This window comes from Oncorhynchus keta, chromosome 31, assembly GCF_023373465.1.
Source record: "Oncorhynchus keta strain PuntledgeMale-10-30-2019 chromosome 31, Oket_V2, whole genome shotgun sequence".
NCBI lineage: Eukaryota > Metazoa > Chordata > Actinopteri > Salmoniformes > Salmonidae > Oncorhynchus > Oncorhynchus keta.
In genome coordinates, this window is record NC_068451.1 from 10060468 (window position 1) to 10083968 (window position 23501).

General features: G+C 41.1%; 2 protein-coding genes across 6 annotated transcripts in view; both read left to right on the forward strand.

The window, feature by feature from the left end:
* The window catches only part of LOC118364373 (thrombospondin type-1 domain-containing protein 7A-like), a 108401-nt gene extending 100007 nt beyond the window's left edge, over positions 1-8394 (forward strand). The window contains exons 21-29 of one of the 5 annotated variants that reach the window (XR_008087887.1): positions 882-1027; positions 1137-1311; positions 1765-1938; positions 2977-3072; positions 3210-3295; positions 3649-3862; positions 4686-4773; positions 4990-5362; positions 6304-8394. Coding sequence is in view for 3 of the 5 variants with exons in the window: in XM_052489527.1 (XP_052345487.1) it covers positions 882-1027; positions 1137-1311; positions 1765-1938; positions 2977-3072; positions 3210-3295; positions 3649-3862; positions 4686-4773; positions 4990-5164 (1154 nt within the window). In the remaining 2 variants the exon portion in view is untranslated. Of the gene's footprint in view, positions 1-881; positions 1028-1136; positions 1312-1764; positions 1939-2976; positions 3073-3209; positions 3296-3648; positions 3863-4685; positions 4774-4989 lie in introns of all 5 variants that reach the window. The other 4 variants (XR_008087888.1, XM_052489527.1, XM_052489528.1 and 1 more) reach the window with 4 other exon arrangements.
* Positions 8395-8864: 470 nt separating this feature from the next.
* Positions 8865-15043, forward strand: LOC118364043 (neurexophilin-1-like). Its single transcript, XM_035745291.2, has 2 exons — positions 8865-9267; positions 14178-15043. Exons 1-2 carry the CDS (start codon positions 9193-9195, stop codon positions 14937-14939), a joined length of 837 nt encoding a protein of 278 aa, XP_035601184.2. The 5' UTR covers positions 8865-9192; the 3' UTR covers positions 14940-15043.
* Positions 15044-23501: the final 8458 nt, after the last annotated feature.

Below are 23501 nucleotides of genomic sequence, written 5' to 3' on the forward strand. Positions count from 1 at the left end.
GTTCTCTGCTGCCAATGACTGGAACGAACTACAAAAATCTCTGAAACTGGAAACACTTATCTCCCTCACTAGCTTTAAGCACCAACTGTCAGAGCAGCTCACAGATTACTGCACCTGTACATAGCCCACCTATAATTTAGCCCAAACAACTACCTCTTTCCCAACTGTATTTAATTAATTAATTTATTTTGCTCCTTTGCACCCCATTATTTTTATTTATACTTTGCACATTCTTCCATTGCAAAACTACCATTCCAATGTTTTACTTGCTATATTGTATTTACTTTGCCGCCATGGCCTTTTTTGCCTTTACCTCCCTTCTCACCTCATTTGCTCACATTGTATATAGACTTGTTTATACTGTATTATTGACTGTATGTTTGTTTTACGCCATGTGTAACTCTGTGTCGTTGTATGTGTCGAACTGCTTTGCTTTATCTTGGCCAGGTCGCAATTGTAAATGAGAACTTGTTCTCAACTTGCCTACCTGGTTAAATAAAGGTGAAATAAAATAAATAAATGTCTTAAGGTAGATGCGATACTGTAACTACTACAGATGTAGAATCTTCATTTGAGTCAGTTTAGCTACAGCAGGAAAATAACACTCACCAACAGGAAATGTGAATTATTATCTGGATTATAATTCATGGACATTTTTAAAGGTGTTGATAGATTTTTGTCATAAGGGGGAAAATGAAGTGTGAAATTTCAAAGTAAAAATTACAAACTTCAGGAGCCTTTTAAACCTCAAATACACTACACTGCATTGCCAGAAAGTTTTCCTGCAACAAGGTGATCAAATTAAGATCCTACATCTGTACAAGACTAATTGTCCAGTGAGTGTCTCACATTAATGATGTCACTGCATGTTTGTGTTTCAGGGAGGATGTGGCGTAGCAGGGGGGTGGTGCAGGGGTCCCAGGGAGACGGGCGTCCCTGTCCCTCTCAGCTGGAGCAGTGGAAACCTTGTCCTGTCAGACCCTGTTACAGGTGGCAGTACAGTCCCTGGTCTGAGTGCAGGGTGGAGGTAGGCTACACCACACTGTCTTATTCTCTCTTTGACCCTTGTACTCAGTTAACCTACAAAAAGGATATGATCTGACTTTTCCGTGTGTGTGTGTGTCTGTCTCCCCCAGGAGGTGGTATGTGGAGCGGGACTTCGCTACCGGAACCTGACGTGCTTCGTGTCAGACGGCTCCGGAGAAGGAGAGGCCAACATGGTGGAGGAGGAGCTGTGTGGGGGTCTGGAGCTGGCTGTCAACAGAGACAAGCTGATCATACTGAAGGAGACCTGTGTTCTGCCCTGTCCAGGTAAACAACCAGATAACTGTATACAGCGCTCCTGTCTTATTTTTTAATTTTTTATTTTACCTTTATTTTACTAGGCAAGTCAGTTAAGAACAAATTCTTATGTAGGTGTGTTGTTGTTTTTTTATATTGTGCATCGTGGTACAGTGTGGCTGGCAGCATAGATCTAGATTGAACCTGTTCCTGTACAAGAAAAGCATAGAGAAAAAACAGCACAACACGCTGTGAATTCATAACATCTCCTTTATATGCAGATATACACATGCATTACTTCAACAACAATCTGCTTTGAGCTGTAATAGACGTTCTTCAACCCCAAGAGTTTAATAAGCCTGACTTGGTTCGCTTTAGTTGTGTTTCTTGCTCTGATTCTCTAGGCATATGACTCCAAATGGAACAAAGAAGCTAACAGCTGTGTGGTTCTCTCTCTCTCTCCTCTCTCTCTCCTCTCTGTAGGTGAATGCTACCTGATGGAGTGGTCTGACTGGAGCCCGTGTCTGAGTGTGTGTGCCAAAGGGGCCGGCGTGGACTTTGGCTCTGTCCAGGTGCGCTCGCGAGCCGTCATGGCCCAGGAGCCCGAGAATGTCCAGCTGTGTCCTGACCAGGATTGGGAGTCCCGACCTTGCACTGGTGAGATTGGGAGAACAGGGTTGTATTCATTAGGGCACACGAGCAAAGTGTTTTGCAACGGAAGACGAAAATGTATGTTGTTGTTTTTATTGGACAATTAAGGTAGTCCCTTCCCGCTTCAGTCCATTTTCTTCCATTTGGTGCCTAATGAATACAACCCAGGTTTTATGTTTTCACCGAAGTCAAATAACATTCTACATGAGGAATTTATTTTACCAGGTCAAAATATGGCAAAACAAATTCCTCATGTTTTTATACAGTACTAGCATGGTCCCTCAGGCATTTTATTCATGGGTTGGACTAGAGAATACAGTGTTATGTGAATCCCCAACCCCCCACTACGTTCCCCTGGGCTCTGGCTGGGGAGTCCCTCATTTTCTCACACACTGTTGCGGACGCCCCACGGCAGCCGTCGCTGGGATGACCTGGTTTATAAGCATCACTATGGGCCCATGAGGGAGAGGGGATGGGGTGGCCCAGCGCTCTTTAACAAGGAGAGGAAGGGGAGACAGGGGGAGATGGAGCGAGACATGGGATGGAGAGGAAGAACAGGAAAGAGAGGAGTGAAAGAGAGAGAGGGGAGAGGCAGAGGAAACAATATAGGGAATAGAGAGAGGGGGAGATTAACAGCCCAGATCATTATACCCTGACAGATGACACTATAAAAATCTATTGTATTGATTGCAGCGATGATACTGCAGCCAGCGCGCACTGAGAGAAAAATCCAAATGTTTAGTTAGATTGCTTATTTATGATAGAGTTGAACTGGTTGTGCAGGTGATTAGTTATCAGAGGGCTCCCTAAAGACTATGGGTCACTTGGAGCACTGATGAAGATATTGATAAAACTTTAACAGCGTTCATGCTAAGCCATCTAGCAAAAGCCTGAGCCTTTCATCCAGAATGTAAAACTCGAACCACAACCCTCTGTTCAATGAAGTTCCGTTTAATTCAGTAGAACTGATCTGAATTCAATTTGGCTCTGTTCTGTACCTGGCTTAATGGCTCATCGAGATCATTATGTCTTGTGCTCTTACAGATGGGGAGTGTTTTGAGTACAAGTGGATGAGCAGCACGTGGTTAGGCTCCTCTCGCGTCACCTGGTGTCAGCGCTCTGATGGACTCAACGTCACAGGTAGGCGGCACGGCTAAATCTTCAATGGTGCCTTAATGCACTTCTTTCCATAGGCCTTATTAGAGTTGACATCAAAGCCTAAAGATCTTACCAATCACATGCCATCTGATCCTTCTTTGGTGACCTTTGACCTACAGGAGGATGCCCCCATATCAATCCTCCAGGGGACGACAACAACTCCTGTGACCCGCCGTGTCAATTGCCAATGTCCTTCTGCACTGAGGTGAGCTGTTCACGGGTAGTCTGTTGAGTGAGAGTGGTTCAGATTAGGTTTGTGCTCTGAACGCGTTGCACTTCAGTCCATTCTAGCATGGCCAGATAGTGACAAGCTGACAACCGTGGTTGTGTCTAAAAGCATTAATACCTGTCAAATCCTTGCTTCCTCCATCCTTGTCTCCTCAATTCCTTTCAAAGTGCATCAAAGGAGAGGATCCAAGGTCCCTCCCTCTGACCTCCTCCTCCAATTAGCTTTGAAAGGAATTGAGGAAACAAGGACAGAGGAAGCAAGGATGTGACAGATATTACCATATTCAAACACAGCAGTGAACTGTGTTTGTGTAACACTGCCCTCTTTAGGCTGGCGTGTGTATGTGCGAGGAGGGCTACACAGAGGTGATGTCCTCCAGTGGCCAGCTGGACCACTGCACCCCCATACCCATTCTGGTGATCCCCACAGCCGGGGACAAGAAGACTGACGTGAAGACCAGCCGTGCCATCAAGCCCACCTTGCCTGCCACCATACAGCCTGGACGCACCGGACGCACCTGGTACCTGCAGCCCTTTGGACCAGGTGAACCAGCTACGTGACTAGCCTAGATGTAGTGAACACACGTTCAGTAACTTGCAGGTGCAGGGTACAAAAAGTAAACCCATGAAAATGAGAGAGATGCTGCAGGGGTATTATTTCTTACAGGTGAAGCTACACCGACCACAGTAAATAGCCTTTACGGCTTTTGGTTTATGAGAGTTGCATTTCTGCACACACTTCTGACAATAGTAAATATAGCAAGAATGTGAAGTGATGGGAGGACCAGTATGGATCAGAGGAAAATGTGTCTCTGCTACTCTTTCATCATTGCTAAATAAGTGCATGAAATGAAAAGGAAGCACTTGGCTGATGATTGGCTCGATGCTTCAGCAGGATTGTAGCCAATACAGGAGATACTATGTATTATGCTATTTTCTTGTGTGCTCTTAGCTAATATGAACTGATTTAACATTTCTAAAGAGCAAAATGCTTGGTTAACCCCATAGTGCTTTCTGGTTAGAGTGCTGCATGTCACTGAGGCAGTAAGTGGAACTTGGGCTCTTACCATTTTTGACAGGTTGAGACTGTCGAGACGTGTCCTTCAAACCACAATTCAGATCAACATCTACAAAGCCAGAAATGAATGGAAACGGGCATATGTTGCCTTGCATTTGCATGTCCATTTTGTAAATTGCGGAACTAAGTGGAAGCTCTGAAGACTTCTTTCAAAAGGATGCCATCACCAACCTTGCTTGATGCGTGGGCAAAGTGCTTGACAAATTAATTGTTCTTCCCAATTCTGATTGTGTTACGGACACCGTCAGCCACGTAGCCAGCTGAACTGACAGCTCTCCCTCCTCCACAGATGGCAAGCTGAAGATGTGGGTATATGGTGTAACAGCGGGAGCCCTGGTACTGCTCATGTTCATAGTGTCTATGATATACCTAGCTTGGTGAGTCTGCTCTGATCTTGTCCTTTTTTACTCATCCATCCCTTCATCATTCATTCAAAATCCCCGTAGTGATTTTTTTGGGGGGGGGAGGCGATTAGATTTGAGATTTAGAACCTTTTCATTTAGTCATTAGTCGGTTCACCCCCCATCTTTTTGGTTTATTTATTGTTTTGTTGTTGTTTGTTTTGTTTTCTTCATGCCATCTGTCGCCAGCAGCAGTTACAGTGTCCTCCGCCGCCGTCTTCAGGCCACTGAGTCCAACGCCAATGGGACGGTGGTCTGGATGGGTCAAAATGCACACGAGTTGACTTATACCTGCCCCGATTGCCAAGAGTTGGGCCAAAGCAGTAGCCAAAGCAGCGGCCAAAGCAGCGGCCAAAGCAGCGGCTAAAGAGGAAAAAGAGGCAGCTCTACAAGTAGCTGCAGTGCCAATCATTGACCCCTGACCTCTGTGACCCCTCCACCAGTGTCACATGACGTGTCCCGCTTGACCAGCTGTGTGAAGTTGCTAGTGCAGGTGAAGTCCCAGGAAATCGCCTTCTATGGGTCCCTCATACTGTAGGTGGTAGGCTCCGGATAGAACCTGGTCGTAAGTAGGCTTCCGACTTTAGGATGAGCTTACCTTCACCAAATAATTAACCTAAACCATTAGGGCAGTGGTCTCCAGACCCTAACACACCCAATTACTAATCAACATCTCAAGATGAAGATTAGCTCATTTAGAAGTGTTAGTTTTGGCCTGGAACAAAATCTGTGACCAGGCTTAGTGACAACTAATGTAACCATCATTGACTTATTCAACCCCTATTAAGACTCATTCTGACCTTTTCCTGAAGACTTATTTGTTTTCTTGAACGTAAAATCGCACAATGATGATGTCATACTGCCCTCTGGTGGCCATGACAGATAGCTACTATATTTTAGAGCAGGAGCAACATTCCCCTGCTTTTATCGAATCCCCTCTGCCATCTCATCCCTGTTTATCTATTTACCATACATTGTCACACACAGTTATTTCGGTGCTCACATTTGTTATACATGGAACACCAATTATTGAGGATGATCTCGTTCACGTTACCATCAAGAAATATGGACAAATGCAGTAGAAGTAAGCGTTTACACATGCATCTTTTGAGGCATTAACAATTGCAGGACAACAATAGTGCTTCTCTTTTCCTAGGATGGTGATGGTTGCTAAATAGCTCTGTAATATTCTTGCACTGTCAGAGCCAATACAAGAGGTACCTTATAGCTCAGAGCCATAGAAGTCAAGTGAAGCATGGCCACAGATATTAATGCAAATTAACATACTAATACCTTTTAACTTGCTTTTTATCTTTTTGATATGCCAATGTCTTTTCCCGAAATGTCTGTTTTATAGAGATATCATTCATTTGGAACAATCGCAGCGATATGTTAGAACTGACATAATAGTAATAGCCACTTTCTAGTGCTGCTGGTGTTTTACTTGCACAGTAGTGTATAGATTGTAAGGCAGGGTAGTAACCTGTTGTCCTCTCTTCCTCTTAGCAAAAAGCCAAAGAAACCAAAGAGACAGAGGCAAATGAACAACCGATTGAAACCTCTCACCTTAGCCTATGATGGGGACGCTGACATGTAGGACTCTGGGGTAGCCTAGTCCTCCAGAGACCTGCCCCACCTGCCGTAAAAACAAAGAGACATATCCCATCATAGGAAGGACAGGGATGTTTTCATCTTGCAGATCAGAAGAAGAAGACCAACGGCCATCTTGAATCCATTTTGGGCCCTCATGTGTTAATTGGAGATTGGAATTGAGGAAATATTTCTCCACTTATACATATTTGGGTTTAGTCCATTTCAAGCAGCAGTTCTCCTTTTCCATTTTCTTTTGTGATATTTCCTTAAACAAAAGCCTTCTCAGCCTCCACTCACTACGAGGAAAATGCCTTTTTTTGTTTGCCCATTTTTTGCTTTCAAACGGAAGGGCTGCTGCGAAGAGACAAACTTTTCTGTCTTTGAACAAAAACAGCACAAGCTCATTTCCTTGCCGTGTTTTTCTGCTCGTCACTGAAACGTTGAGTAGCTGGAGGCTTAGGATGCACTGGCGGTTCGCACGTTGCCAAAAGTCACCGCAGGGAAGGGGAGGAAAATCTCCATGAAAAGGCTTGGATTCCTTTCCTTTCTGGGTTTTGACTGAAATCTCCTTCGGTCGCAAACAAAGAGATACTTCTGGTTTCCGGTTGATTCCTAGACAGAGGCCTATCTTGAAGGATAAACATATACAGACTGAGAACACAAGATGAGAAACAATCCCTGGTTACTGGATCTATTGCCTGTCTCCCTTTTGCTTTGTTTCAGGCACAATTATTGCACTATATTAGTGCAGCATGATATGCACATGATGAGTTATACGTTGTATTGCCATAGAACATTGCCTCTCTTAAGACACAACCAAATGCAGTTGGAAACTAAATGTGAAAATAATGGGTATTTTCAAGGCCATGGATACAAGATAACTGGAGATGATGTCCACGTTCTATAACACAGGGGGGTGTGAATCAATAGTAAATATGTATAGATTTTATTTTGTCAGAACTCGTTTTGTTTTTGGTCCAGTATCTTTTGTGGTCTATATACTGTAGTTTGTTTGGTATTGTCCCTCTCTCTATGCCCGAATGAAATTGAACAGACGACTTAAATGAGGACCATTGATTCTGTTCTTGCTTACAATGAGATATTTCCAATGGTTTAAATGTTCTAAATATGAAACATAGCCCATATGTACATGGAAGATAAATGGGTAAATGGATTTTCTTATTTTTTAGATAACTTGTTTCGCAAAAAACAAAACACTTCTAAAGCTAAAATGATGTGTGTGACTACTATTGTATTTTTACCTCATTTATAATGTCACGCAACTCTAACTTCTGCCTTATTGTGTCAATGATCAACTATATACAGTACCATATACATTCATGAAACCAACATATTTAATAATGGGTGCAGCACAGGTTTAAACTGTATTTCATTGATTCATGGGATGAATGACTGATGAATTTGGTGATTGATGAATTTCGATAGAAGTTAAACGATACCATTTTCTAGGACAAAAGGCTCTAGGAACAAGACTATTTAAATGTCCTTTTTTCACAATGACCCATATCATAGGTGCCCTTAGACATATTATAATGATGCAGTCGTTCTCCCGGTGTACAATATCACATCATATATTCTGTATATATATATCGAGGTCCATCTAAGCAGCCGTCATTACAGTATATGAATACAGAGGAAATATGACGCCGTTTTTCTACAGTGGCAGAATTCGACCAGTCTGCCTGATAGCTAGAAGAGCAGCTGATGAGGAGAATGTTTACTTTTTTTTGTCAGTTTTCCTTTTAAATATTTTTTGAATTTTTGGAGAGAAAAAAAAAAAGATCAACATATGTGTACATTTATTTTGTATTTCACACAAATGTTTAGTTTGAATATTGCAAAGTGGGTGTATGCTATTACTGATGGTGGTTCTCTTGAAGCAAGCTGTGTGTTGTACAAAAAGATAAGACTCCGTCATTTTGTAGAGATTGTATCGGAAGTATTACTAAAAATAAATGAAGAAAGTGTTATAAACATACTAAGTTACAATGAAAATGTTGATGAATGCCTTTCTAGTGTACTGTCCATTATGTTAGATGTACCACTAGATGTCTCTCAAGACACAAATGAAAAGTTATATTGCAAGGCTCTCTTGAAGTCTCTTTCCCTCTATATCTCTTCCTGCCTCTCTCTCTCTCTCTCTCTCTCTCTCTCTCTCTCTCTCTCTCTGTCCCTTTTCTGCCCTTTTCCTGCCTCTCTCTCTCTCTCTCTCTCTCTTCTCACCCCCCCTCTCTCTCTCTCTCTCTCTCTCTCTCTCTCTCTCTCTCTCTCTCTCACACCCCCTCTCCTCTCCTCTCCTCTCTCTCACCCCCTCTCCTCTCCTCTCTCTCTCTCTCTCACCCCCCTCTCCTCTCTCTCTCTCTCTCTCTCTCTCTCTCTCTCTCTGTCCCTTTTCCTGCCTCTCTCACTCTTTCTCGCCCCTCTCTCTCTCTCCCTCTTCCTGCCTCTCTCTATCCCTCTCTCTCTATACCCCTTTCTCTCTTCTCTTTCTCCCGCTCTATAAAACATCACATAACACTGACAATCAGACCTACAAGCACTACCATTCACGCAACACCGCTACTAATCCTGCAACAAAGAACGTATCATTCACATCTTCCAATAGACAAAACAGAGACAGAGCATTTGATTTTCAGCCCTCAGTCAATCTGAAGATTGATCCCTGCTATTTTCTCCAGGGTCTTTTTCGGGTTTCCCTTTGTCATTTATCTCTAGTTGTGGCATTTTTACATAGTCCATTTTATTTTATTTTTCAAGAAAGGGATTTGCGTACAGGTAGGCATGAAAAGTGAAGGTCTACCAAGAGGAATGAAGTCCACATGTTGGTGCGTTGTTCTCCTGTCACTCATTTCTATGGTAAGTTGAGTTTTTGTTGTCAATTATCTAGTAAAAATCTAATTTTCTCTCTTTTGAAATCTTGTGTTCTAAATGTACAGATGTTGCCTGTGCCATAGCATTTTTCCAAATAATTTTTACTCACAAGTGTTTGGTAAATGTATATGCTGCATATATATTTTGAGTATGCTTTTCAGCACATTGGAGAGCACCAGTCTTTGCTTTTACTCTTAAAGGGAAATGTCACCATATTTCAACTTCATATTCATTATCTCCAGAACCACCCCATCATCAACATGTGCGAAAATGCAGCGTTTCTATGTTTTGTAGTAAAAAATACATAGGGAGATAAGTCTTTCCAATGATGACATCAACCAATTAGTAGACAATTAGTGGGCAATACATACTAATAATTGGTTAAAATCACACAGTGCACACCAATAATGTCATTGAAAACACTTCCTCTATCTTCTTTTTACTACAAAACATAGAAAAGCGCCATTTTCCCATATGTTGATGGGGTGGTGCTGGAGATGATGAAGATGAACCATTTGTGAAATTTCCCTTTACATCTTTACTTACTCATCTATTGTTTTTAGTAGATGTACTATTGTGTTGTGTGCAGAGGGAAACATTTTGTCATTCACATTCCGATTGGTTGTAGATCTAATTTTAATCAATCGACTCCGATGAATATCCCATTAGAGTCACTCAATTCAGTTGAAAAGTTTGACATTTCAAACGCTTGACATTTCACCTTTTGATAAGCTTGACATAATATCTCCATTGTTATGCCATAACAGTTTGCCATAACAGACATCCCAATTGTGTTAATCTTCTGGTACGTAGTAACCCTGCATGAGGTAAATCTGTCAACAGACAAGCAAGAGAAATAGGCCCAATTTGTCTCTTACACATTATTTGAACTTAATCCCACAAAGTTGACTAATCTTCAATAGTTACCTTGGGTTATCAGCACTTCGTTTGCATAGTGATTGAAATAAGTGAATTATGAATAATTATTTATACAATTCCCATTATCGAATTGAATTCGCAGTCTTTAAAATTATAAACTCAATTTCACACTTCACTAGGCTCGCTAATCATTTTATCCCTTGAACTAATGAAGCCTTTCCTTTTTTTTAAGGAACACTTTTATTCAGTGCATTATGATGCAATTATATTAAACTAATACTATGTTAAATGTTAAATGTCACTACAGTACTGTAAACATGAAGTGTTGGATGTACAGAAAGTGTTTACTCTCAATTGTACCACTTGATGTGAATGTTTTTCCAGGCTTCGCCTCCAAATTGCTTCGCCATGCTTTAATGGGGTGCTCATAATTGTTTCGTGCTCGGCGCATCCTAAGCTCAAGCCTCGAGCTCCTTCGACAGATTGACAGACCCATGGGAACCTCGCAAACTTATTTTGGACGCCTTTGAACCAACTCGTGTGTGAAATAATGTGATTATGTATTTATCCTCTGGGTGAGTTGGAGAAAAGAGTGGCTATTTTTTTGTTGCCACGTTAATACCCTCAGTCCAACTGCTGACCGTTTTCATCCTCTACAGAACTCACAACGACAATACTGCCCTATGTTTGTTTACGTTTCATAGTCTACCATTCTATTTCACACCTATTTGAGATGTCTTGAGATGCCTCACTCTAAAGCCCATGATCTTTGACCCCCTCAGGTAACTCTGGTGATTTCACGATCCATGAAAACATCAGAGAAAGAAAATCCTACATTTTCCAAGATTAATTTGGATATCAGCACAACCAAACTATCCCCTAAAGGAGTGATGGCCAGCTCCCCCAGGAGAGCTACTAATTAGTATAATCAAGTGTTAGATTAGGGCTAGAACGAAACCCTGTGGAGAGTAGCTCTCCAGGAGAAGGGTAGGCCACATCTGGCCTAAAACATATCCCTGGAGATGTGTACAGTCTTACTGCGCTTAGATTCAATTCCGTTCTGCTCACTGAACGATGGAATCATGTCCCTGCAGATTCACAGATTCTGAATGGTTCTGATTGACCAGTGCTGTAAGGTGCTGTCTGATATTCATTTAGGCACATATGGTAGCTGAGAGTTGAAAGGGAAGTATGTCATGTCAGTGAAGATCCTTTATATACTAAATAGAATGGGTGGAATGGCCATGATTCTTGGATTCATGTAGATTCATCAACATGGTGAAATTTTGTTCCACTATAACACAACATACTGAGACAAGCTATGGCAAACAAACAACTCCAAACTACCCAAACAAGATGGACGACATTGTTGCTTGGAATAGGAATAGAGACAGCCGGTTCCAACCATTCCAACTCTAATGACTCTTTAACCGGAAGTGTCGGCTAATCGCAGCACCCAGAATTCACTCAATTTAGTTGCTAAAATGGCAACAGTCCGTCGGAAGAGAGAAGTCTGCCCTATAACTCCCCCCCCACCCCCCCACGAGTTCCAGCTGCAGTACCATTTCAGTGAATGAAAGCTCACACTTTTTAATAGTCTCTCCTAGGTGTTTTTTAGCTACCAAGGTTGTCTTATCAGAACAAGACATTTTTGCTATATTGGGGTTTTAACCTACAGCATATCCTCCTTATCACAAGGGAAGCTACTGTACAGTACCAGACTGTATCTTCCTCCCTCTAGGGAAAGGATTCCTTAACAGGAAGAGATAACATTCAGGTACATCCATCGACTGTGTATACCACATTATGTCTATGGGTATTTTCAATAGGACTCAGTAGGGTATTTAACAGGGTATGTCCTCCATTATAAAATCATCCCAGTATTTGTGTAATCATGTGCAGGAATTCTGGTTTGTTTGAGGCCACAGGTGAGATTTAGAACTGTCTGATGAGCAATGCCTCAAACTTTTCAAATTCACCCCATTATAGCTGTTGGTGACAACCTGTTTCTCCACCTCCATTTAACACCAGCGGGAAAAAAAGAAACTAAATGTGAAAATAATGTCTCACATGCTCTCAAACAGAGCGAGGTAATCTTGGCCTTTCCTCTGTTTCCTCAGACAAGGCTGCCTTGATGTAAATGTTGGTTTAGTCAGGAGTGCCTTGATCTGCCTAATCTCTGTAGTGTGGATTACAGGTTGGTTATAATCCGGGAATTGGGGTCTCTGCGAATGTGACACGGGGCCCTCTAATCCCGACCATGACAGTTTGCACAGGCTGTCAGGTGCTTTAGATGAAAGCTAATTGCATGTCAGTGTTGAACCCAGTATAATAACCGTCATGACAAGACCGCAAGGACCAAGCTAGCTCTCAAGAAACATTTTGAAATTGAATTGTGCATATGATTGCTTAGGAGAAACGTGTCTGAATCAACTAAATGGGATATATGTTGTGAGATCCTTAAAGGGAAAACTAAATATTTTATTTAGTGTTAAAATGTTAAAATGCTTTTAACCTTGAGTCTTTCTCCTGGTTAAATAAAGGTGGGGTGGGGGGGGTTGGCAGTCCTTCCGAGTAGGGGGAATCCATTGAGATTGAGCTTCAGTCATTTAGCAGCACAGGTAATTATAGCTCTATGAAAGCTATATTTCATTTGGTCATTGGAGAGCCCACTGCTAATGAATCGGGAAAGAGAAAGCCTTGGGAAATAAATGGGGCTTATTTGAACGATGGTTCATACTTCCTATTCAATGAAACTGAACCACTCAACTTTCCCTATTTCTTTTCAGATGGAGAAGGCAAATGTATAAGTTAAAGAACATTGCAGCAACATTTTCTTAGTGCAAAATAATTCTGCAAAGTGCAAAAAATACCATCAACGTCGTTATATTCTCGCAGTGTGATTTAATTTAAAACTTTTCTTCAACAATGTGCGTTATAAGGAGGCGATTATTTAACCAGAGTTTACTAAAGTGAGCAATGCATTAAATAGTGCCCCCTTTATAACACATTGTTGAAGAAAAATGTCAAATTAAATCAAGTTGGCAGATTTATAATTAGGTTTTTGCACAATTCTTTTGCACTGTTCATGGATATGAAGTCAAATTTGGCCCAAAACAAAGATGAGATTGAAATTCGGCTTGAGCACCAAAAATAAGAAGATTTGATATTTTCCAAATGAAGTATTCTATGTCCAAATCCAACATGCATTCGCACTATAACTGTTGCAATACACAGACTACCCTACCGCAATGTCATCCTGTGAACTTTGTGAAAGAGAGAAGACCTTATTCTCCTAGTATTGATCTGAGGTAAAGGTACAACATGTAAGACTTTGCCCAGATAGATCTGCTGTCACGTTCCACAGATGGGGTTAGGCCATCACTGTCACCATTCTTCGTGAAGTGCAGTGGGAATCTTAGCCCTGTCATCTGTATTATTATGAGGGCCGGAGTAAAGGAATCATCAATCAACCGTTCAGGGTACATTCAGCGGGTAATAGTCTGGTGTTGCGTCACGTCTGTAGGCTACTGAATAAACGCTTCATTCATCTATATGTATGGCAGGATTGGAATGTCCTTACGCTTGATAAAAGACACTGTTCATATGAGGCAATTATGTCATGCACTGAATTTGTCTCATATTATTTCTATATCCATTAGTCATGACCTTCAGCGTCACTGAATTTCAAATGGGTATTGATTTTATTGCCATTTCAGATCTACAGTTCATGTATGATCTATTGGTACAAAACACAAAAATTGATTTTTTTTTATTTGACCTCTATTTAACAAGGCAAGTCAGTTAAGAACAAATTCTTATTTCCACGACAGCCTAGGAACAGTGGGTTAACTGCCTGTTCAGGGGCAGAACAAAAGATTCAAGGACATATCAAGGACATATAACTTTTGATCCTACACAGCAGGCTTATTTTTTTAATGGTTTAAGGCATTCACTGCATGCCTGTTGTGTCCCATCATTGAAATAGGATTGTATTATCTCTTTGTTTTCCACAGGTTACAAGTGCCCATTCGTCTGCTTCTGGAAGTTCAGATGTTCTGAAGTCAGAGAGCCCAAAGTCGAGAGCTAAGGACCTCTGGACAACAGACACCAGCAAGGACTTATCCATCAGTCGCCTGCTCTCCCAGACCTTTTATGACAAGAACCTGTCTGGCCTGGATCTGAACTATGACAAGTTGGAACCATACTCTAAACAGGAGCTCTGGGACTGGCTCCACAACACCTCTAGCCTTCGTGACCCCCGCTCCCGATCCAAGAGGAGACCCATCGTCAAGACAGGAAAGTTCAAGAAGATGTTCGGCTGGGGCGACTTCCACTCCAACATCAAGACAGTGAAGCTCAACCTGCTGATCACCGGGAAGATCGTAGACCACGGCAACGGCACGTTCAGCGTCTACTTCCGCCACAACGCGACGGGCCAGGGCAACGTGTCGGTGGGTCTGGTGCCGCCCACCAAGGCCGTGGAGTTCCAGCTGCAGCAGTCGACGGTCCTCGAGCCCAAAGACACCAAGCTGTTCAACTGCAGGGTGGAGTACGAGAAGGTGGAGAAGGGCACCAGGAAGTCGTTGTGTTCCCACGACCCTTCGCAGAGCTGCCCACAGGAGCAGACCCAGAGCCATGTGTCCTGGCTGTGCTCCAAGCCCTTCAAAGTCATCTGCATCTACATCTCCTTCTACAGCACCGACTACAAGCTGGTGCAGAAAGTGTGTCCGGATTACAATTACCACAGCGATACTCCCTACCTCCCCACCGGGTGATTGGCTGAGCGGCTAAGGGAAAGGAACAGAGACAGACAGGGCATTCGCTCCTGAGAGGTGTCAGTTGATTTGAGCTAGGCTGGCACGTCCCTCAATAGAACAGAGGGGGGTGCGTTACTGTCGGAACAGAACTGTTAAAAGGTATTATTAAAGCTAATGCGTCCCTGCTGCTTGTGAGATCGCTACACTGAGCAGACCTTCCCTATGGCCATTGTACGAGCATTTAGGACACAACATTTCCTGGCTTGGCATACTTTTTCCTCATGTATTTTGACCCTCTATAGTAGCTATACGAAAGTACTCAGCCGGAGCCCTCGCTGAAGGTTTGCCATTATGTAAATAATAACTCATAAAGCCCACTTCATTCATGTTTCGATCTTCTAATGTAACTCTGTGTGTTGATGGAATAGCATTTTTCATTTTCTCTCATTGTCCGTTTCTGTTTGTCCCTGGTGATTACAAAGCGGGAAATGAAATAGGTAGATGTCGACTTACTGTGAAGGAAAGTGTCAGAACGCATTAAGACGTGCCATCTATTTCATTACGTGTTTGTATCTGTATGACAGCCAGAAATACAGATCCTTTCAAAATGGTTTCCTTTTCAGTCTCAGTGAATTATTGAAACATCAACATCACATTTAATAAGAGCAACTCTAAAAAAGAAATACATAAAATAAAACACTTCCTACAGATATACACTGAGTATACCTAACATTAGGAACATCATAATATTGAGTTGCACCCCCTTTTGCCTTCAGAACAGCCTCAATTAGTCAGGGCATGGAGTCTATAAGGTGTCAACGCGTTCCACAGATATGCTGGCCCATGTTGACTCTAATGCTTCCCACAATTGTGTCAAGTTGGCTGGATGTCCTTTGGGTGGTGGACCATGCTTGATACAAATGGGAAACTGTTGAGTGTGAGAAACCCAGCAGCGCTGCAGTTCTTGACACAAACCGGTGCACCTGCCTGTCACGCCCTGGTCGAAGTATTTTGTGTTTTTCTTTATGTATTTGGTCAGGCTAGTGTGTGACATGGGGTTTTGTATGTGGTGTGTAGCTTAGTGGGATTGTAGCTTAGTGGGGTGTTCTAGGAGAGTCTATGGCTGTCTGAAGTGGTTCTCAATCAGAGGCAGGTGTTTATCGTTGTCTCTGATTGGGAGCCATATTTAGGCAGCCATATTCTTTGGTTGTATTGTGGGTGATTGTCCTGAGTGTCTTGATGTCCTTAGTCTGTGTTAGTTTGCACCAGTTAAGGCTGTTTTGGTTTTCACTACGTTTATTGTTTTGTAGAGTTTGTGTTTTGGATTCGTGTTACGTTGTGTAAATAAACATGGATCACAATATACGCGCTGCAGTTTGGTCCGACTCTCCTTCACCATTAGAAAACCGTGACACTGCCACATACCATACCCCGTTCAAAGGCACTTAAATCGTTTGTCTTGCCCATTCACCCTCTGAATGGCACACATACACTATACATCTCAATTGTTTCAAGGCTTAAAAATACTTCTTTAACCGGTCTCCTCCCCTTCATCTACACAGATTCAATGAGGAGTCATAGCTTTCACCTGGTCAGTCTATATCATGGAAAGAGCAGGTGTTCTTAATGTGTTTGTATGCTCAGTGTACATTGTTTACGGTAGATAAAGAAAAAAAATGCTAGCAATGGTTTTCAGCTCTGACATGGATGCCATGTTGATAGCAATCACTTGCCATCAGTTATATCCTATCCGACACAAGTTAATGTGGAGTAAACCAGCTCAATGAAGGACTTTCATTCATTATGGATCTAAGTTTATTTCAAGATTAAAAAAAGAAGCATTTATGTTTGCCCCATGAGCAAAAAACACAGTAAAGAGTCCCCACTCTGTTTGCTATAAAACATTAAATCAAGGAAATCAAAGGAAGTTACAGCATAAAATGTGCTGCCTGCCAGAGGACATGTATTAAACTACAGGGGCATCTCTCCACACATTATAACAACCACTTCTGACATCAATAACGCAAATTCTGGATGATGATGATGTAATAACACTATACGATAATGATGCTGGATATTTGATTTGGCCATTAAGCTTTCATTAGGCAAATGTGATGCTTGTAGCTGATTGTGAAACATCTCTGAGAACCATCACTGTGATTGTCATCCCTGTGTGAGAGAATAATGTCTGGGAATTACACTGATACACAACGGGAGTAGAAGTCCTTCATGAGGTTGATAGGCACCTTGAGGTGGAGTTCATTATGCGGTTTGCATTGCACATCTAACTAGTCAACTACTACAGTGTCTTTAGTACTGTACACGTGCACACAGACTCGTTTGTTGTTGACACAACTGAAAAAAATGGAATGGAAGATTTGACAAAGTACTTCATAAGAAATAGGGGTTTGTTTCCTATGAAGAGAGGGGCCCATGTGATAAGGGAGTGTGAACAGGGATGTATGATGTGGATGAACAAAGCTGACAGAAATAAGCATTAACATTTGACTCGTAAATTGAGAGCAGTTATCTGTCATAATGGCTACTGGATGACAAATGTCTCAGATTATTTTATTTGAGTGGGTCTTCCATTTTTATAAAGTGTCATTTTCTGTATAAGATCAGTTAAATATATTGCCAAATTGGACACTCTTGTCTTCATTTTGTGGAATACACTATACTGTACTTGAGTTATGGCTAATTATTATTTATTTGAAATATATGGATGAATTCAATTGCACTCTTTTAGATGGGCCATGTCCAATAGTTGCCATGTCCGAGTCTAAGCTCTATCCGGTACCATTTCTACGAATGAAACCCTCTATCTGTAATATACTACTGCATGATTACCGCAAGGCTTTTGATGAGTGAATTATCCCCCACCTCAGATCCAGTCCGTTGGTGCAGTTGTCCTGGGCCATAGCCACACACAAAGCCTCTGGTCTCCTCCTGCTCTCAGATAACTACCTGAATAATGTGGTCTGGGGAACTGTCACCAATGGCAGATAGAATCAGGGGATTTCTCCTTCAGACTCCCAATGACACCCAACAGCTGCAGGAGTAAACAGATGACTAACCACTGGCCTTTTGGCAGCCATTTGAGACTGGGAGGAGGAGGAGACCTGTAAACGTTGCCTTGACATTTAGGTGGATTAAAAAGTTATTGGGATCTGGCTCTCCTGGTGTCAGAGGTAGTTGGCTCCGTAATTAATTGTGTCTTGGTCTTTTTTCAAGAAGCTCAGCTAAAAGTCTTGCTAAGTATCATGCTTGTTGCAGTCCTTCACTTACTGTATGTAAGGCTAGGTACACTTGGTTAGCCTAGCTCTTTATCTGATATGACATCTACATTAGTGACCAAATAGCATATAGCTCATAAACAGATCATCGGGTGGGATGTCAAATGACTTATCTGAGTTTGTGCAATTGGCATCTAGTTCCAGAGTAATTCATTAATGTCATTTTGTATCTTGTTATGTTATTGCAGAATTCATGTTATGTTTTGCGTTGAATCTGTGGTGTTAATTTCTGTGTGAAATGCTGACATATTAAAGCACAATGGATTGTGGTTTTTGAATTACAAATGAACCGCTCTCGTCCAAACGGTATTACTATCCTGGAAATGAAAGCTCACTCATTGTGAATGTCTCATATCAGGTAAAACTAGAGAGAATTAATTAAACTTTGTCATTTTAATTGCTTCAGTGACAGCTGTCCTTTGTTGATGGAGCTATCCTAATGCACATACTGTGGCTTGTCAATTACTTTCCCAGTGAATAGATTAAAAAGCCACAGAGGATAGGATCGTTTCATTAGTCTGGATTAATGCCCCTGGGTAGAACTAGGTATGAACACTTCGCCCCTAAATATGCTGCAAAATGAACAATACTTTTTAGCCCATATGAATAGAATGAATTGTGGCAACATCCAATTACGTTTACGTTCTATTAATCCTGTCAAACTGCTCGTGCAGCAATATTTGACATGCTAAACTTTTGTCACTCAGTTCCAGGCAAATGGTTGCCATTCTGGAGGATGTAATTCTATTCAACGTTTAACTGTATGAAGAGAATTCATATTTGACATCATTTGAGTGCAATTGGACCCCCACATGAACATCTGTCTGTGTTACTCTCTGGAACAGTAGGCTTCCACACCTACAAATTCTCACATATTCATTAAGACAGTTTCTGAAGCTATTTTCACATGTTCATGTTGTCAGCTGGTACACTTTTCAAACTCTGTATGGAAATTTCCAACAGCTTTCACTGTAACTCAAAGCAGGTCAGCTGTTACTCGACCTATTGTTCAATAGAATAAAGAGAATCAAGCCAGGAATCAAATGTTCCATAGAGGGCTATTTAAATGTGACTTGAGGAAGCATTTTCAATTGGACATTTTGACCATATTAATCAAATTCACATTCTGATCATAGGGATAATGGCCCAACTTAGCGTAATAGTTGCACCTCTGGCTATGCACTATTATGTTGACACATTACACTGAGTCGGGCTGAATCGTTCTGATGTGGCATCAATGGTAAGTGTGAAATTGTATGATCCAAAGCAGACACCTACGTAAGTATTGACATTTTTAAGTTAAGGATCCATGAGGCTTAAGCGGATTACATGCCTCTCACACATTCCTTCACCCATCGTCTGTGTTATCAAGCCCTCCAATCAGCAGGGACAATGTAGCTGTGTTTCCCTGCTACCGTTGTGTATTGCCAGCGAGAGGAGAAGAGGCTGAGCCCAGCTCCCTTGTCTGAATATGTTTGGCCCCATTTCAATTACAGGAAGAAAATTTAAAAAACATATCTAAACATGTAAATAAAGGTCATTATGATTCATGACCAGTTGATGTATATACAGTGCCATGTTTACTTTGAACTACTCTGCTGCTACCCCGCCTTGGATATTCTGGCAATGAAACAATCAGGGTCGGCATGTTTTTGAGCTGGGGGTTCATTTTCAATTGATTTATATCTCTAGAACCACTCCTCCTACCTCTACCGCTAAAGGTGAGATGGAAAGGCAGTGTTTGTGACAGAGATGGACTAGGTGCTACGTAGAGAGAGAGAGAGAGAGAGAGAGAGAGATGATGCACTTAAAAAAATGCATCACCATTAAATCAAGGCATAACCTTGAATGAGTCAAACTCTGTGCCAACACAGTAATGTGAATTCTGTCCTCAGTGCCACATAGCATGCCGAACAATGTGGGGATGGAACTAGCCAGGCACTGGCATTAACAAATAGTACTTTACTTTCCCTGACAGAGGCTTATGCTATTTGTTTTACAGTGAAATTCAGAGAAACTATAAAAACAAGACTCGATTTCAATGTCATTCAGCCTATTAAAAACAAATCTTATTGAGTAGTTTGAACATTAAGAGGGCTTGTCACATCTGTTCCGAGAGTAACTGACAACAATTAACTGTTGATGCATAGGGGATCCAAAATATAATATCCCAATCTAACCCTCCAAAATCAACTCTTGGTGAAACACACAACATACACATCACTGGTTGTCAGTGGCTGGGACTTGAAAGCCTGCTGAAAATGGGACCGTATTGCAGTGTAGTAAAGTGCATGGACAATTCCCATGAAGGGGAAGGGATTATGGATTTTGGCCTCTAAGCTGCCTGGATGCCCAGTGAGGATGTATCTGTGCTACAGACTAATCTTCAAACACAAGCAGAAGATGTGATGAATCATGACTTGGCACTGAGGAGTTCGGCTTGGAGTCTGGATCATGTTCTTGTGACAAACTGAGGAAAGGTAGAGAGAAACAGGCACTACTTTGTAACAGAGATGGACAGAGAAGTTTCGTTTTTAAAAAATGGTTTAACTGGTCATTACTCTAGAGAGAAAGAAATGTTGGAAAAGCACCGGGTTTTGGCATAAAGCCTTTATCAGGTCTTCTCTCTCCATCTGTAAGAGTCGAGATACAAGGCTGGTAAAGTGAACATAATGCTTACTAGAATGGTCAAGAGAGTCTTGTGGTTCAGTGTGCTGTGTAAAATATGGACCGTAGGTTTTTATACATCTCATTTGTATTGTTTTCATTTGGCATAATCCTAGGTCCACCATGATAAGGATGGAGAGTGGAATGGTGACTCCCTAATAAAAACGACCAATCTATACAAACAATCTAGAATTGTTTCCCATCAAATCCGGACATGGCTTTACTGTACAGCAGATACAGAGATAAGAGCAGTGCATTGTGGGTCTCAGTAAATGCCATGGTTCCTTATCATCAAGTTTAACTGCAGAGAGAAAAGTCAATTGGGCAATTGTTAGTGAAGTATCAAAGCAGGAATAGTCCATTTGGGGGTCAGGGAATCTGGAGGAGTGGAAACCTTTCTAGTGACAAATAAGTTTTTTTTTTCATTTTCATGTTGACCCAGTGTACTAGGAAATAATACAGCGTTTGTTGGTTGCAGAAACAAACCAATTTGCTCAATTATTCTTTAATTGTGACATTTGCTAATGTAGCAGAGGCTGTGAGAGGGTAGAGGGAAGTATTTTAACAAAGAACAAGACCGTGACAAGGAAGACACAAGATCTTAATGGAGATTATCCTCAAGTGTGGGGACAGAAGCTGCAGTCCTAGAATGACACTTGTCAGACAGAATGAAGCAATCAGTTAGGAAGCCTCCAGTCTGATTGAGATCTTCATAAATCGATAACCATTCTCTGAGAGACTATCCTGATTTAATTTTATTGCAAAAAAAAAACACTTTTAACATGCTCTATTTTCTTGTGTAGTTTAAGTAGAACCAATTGGTTTGATAAGATCCAGAACGTTGAGATAAGACCAGTTGGGGGAACAGATAGGGTGGAGGACATCAGTAAGTATTGAAATTATGGAGATCAAGATTAAAATGAGACACTACGAGATTAGCCCAAGCCTGGCCTAGAGCCCTCCAATGAAGTCAGAGGTCAAGCTATGAACTTCTCAGAGAAAAGGGAAGTTTAAATTAAGTGGAAAGGAGACGTATTTTGATTTGTGTGAAGAGTATGACAGAGTAGTGCTATAGGTAGATTTGGTTCTGTGTTCATAGATTATACTTTGCATAGATTCACGTAACACAAAGTTTTTACATCTTTAATGAGAATGACCTCTTTACATAAAAGGAAATAAGTGATTAAACACATATAATTGTTATAAATCCATCAATAATTGATTGATTGATTTTATTTGCCAGTTTAAAAAAAGAAATATACACACAGCACATACACCACACACAGCACATACAGTGGGACACTTGTGTCTATAAGGTAGTAGTTTTGGAATTGTTAGCTAGATTACTTGTTGGTTATTACTGCATTGTTGGAACTAGAAGCACAAGCATTTCGCTACACTCGCACTAACATCTGCTAACCATGTGTATGTGACAAATAAAATTGGATTTGATTTGATTTGTACATATTAAACACCTGACAGGAATAACACAACAAAAAGTCAATGAGTTCTTTCCATTGGGGTGGTGGGTAGCTTAGTGGTTAGAGCATTGGGCCAGTAACCGAAAGGTTGCAGGATCAAATCACTGAGCTGACAAGGTAAACATCTGTTTCTCTGCCCCTGAACAAGGCAGTTAACTCACCTTTCCCTGGTAAGCTGTCATTGTAAATATGAAATTGTTCTTGCCTAGTTAAATCAATTGTGGTCCCTTAAAGTGCATGGTGCCAAACATTACATACTGTATATACACACAAAGATGCATTTTAGAGATACACTACCATTCAAAAGTTTGGGGTCACTTAGAAATGTCCTTGTTTTTTAAAGAAAAGCACATTTTTGTCCATTAAAATAACATAAACTTGATCAGAAATACATTGTAGACATTGTTAATGTTGTAAATGACTATTGTAGCTGGAAATTGCAGATTTTTAATGGAATATCTACATAGGCGTACAGAGAAAGAGGAGTTTCAGAAGAAAGTTATTTGTTTCTGGACATTTTGAGCCTGTAATCGAACCCACAAATGCTGATGCTCCAGATACTCAACTAGTCTAAAGAAGGCCAGTTGTATTGCTTCTTTAACCAGAACAACAGTTTTCAGCTGTGCTAACATAATTGAAAAAGGGTTTTCTAATGATCAATTAGCCTTTTAAAATTGTAAACTTGGATTAGCTAACACAACGTGCCATTGGAACACAGGAATGATGGTTGCTGAGGATGGGCCTCTGTACGCCTATGTAGATATTCCATTAAAAATCAGCCGTTTCCAGCTACAATAGTCATTTACATGATTAGCAATGTCTACACTGCATTTCTGATCAATTTGATGTTATTTTAATGGACAAAAAATTTGCTTTTCTTTCAAAAACAAGGACATTTCTAAGTGACCCCAAACTTTTGAACGGTAGTGAACACACAAAGGTATCTATGAAATCTATCTTTGTGTGTATCTATATCTATGTAATCTATCTTTGTGTGTATCTATGTAATGCATCTTTGTGTGTATCTATATCAATGTAATCTATATCTATGTAATGTATCTTTGTGTGTATCTATATCAAAGATAGATGACATAGATATACAGTAGATACACACAAAGATACATTACATAGATATA

Coding starts and splice junctions, on each gene's coding strand:
- LOC118364043 (XM_035745291.2), top strand. CDS start 9,193: ATGAAAAGTGAAGGTCTACCAAGAGGAATGAAGTCCACATGTTGGTGC. Junction 9,268..14,177: donor TCCTGTCACTCATTTCTATG/GTAAGTTGAGTT, acceptor TGTTTTCCACAG/GTTACAAGTGCCCATTCGTC.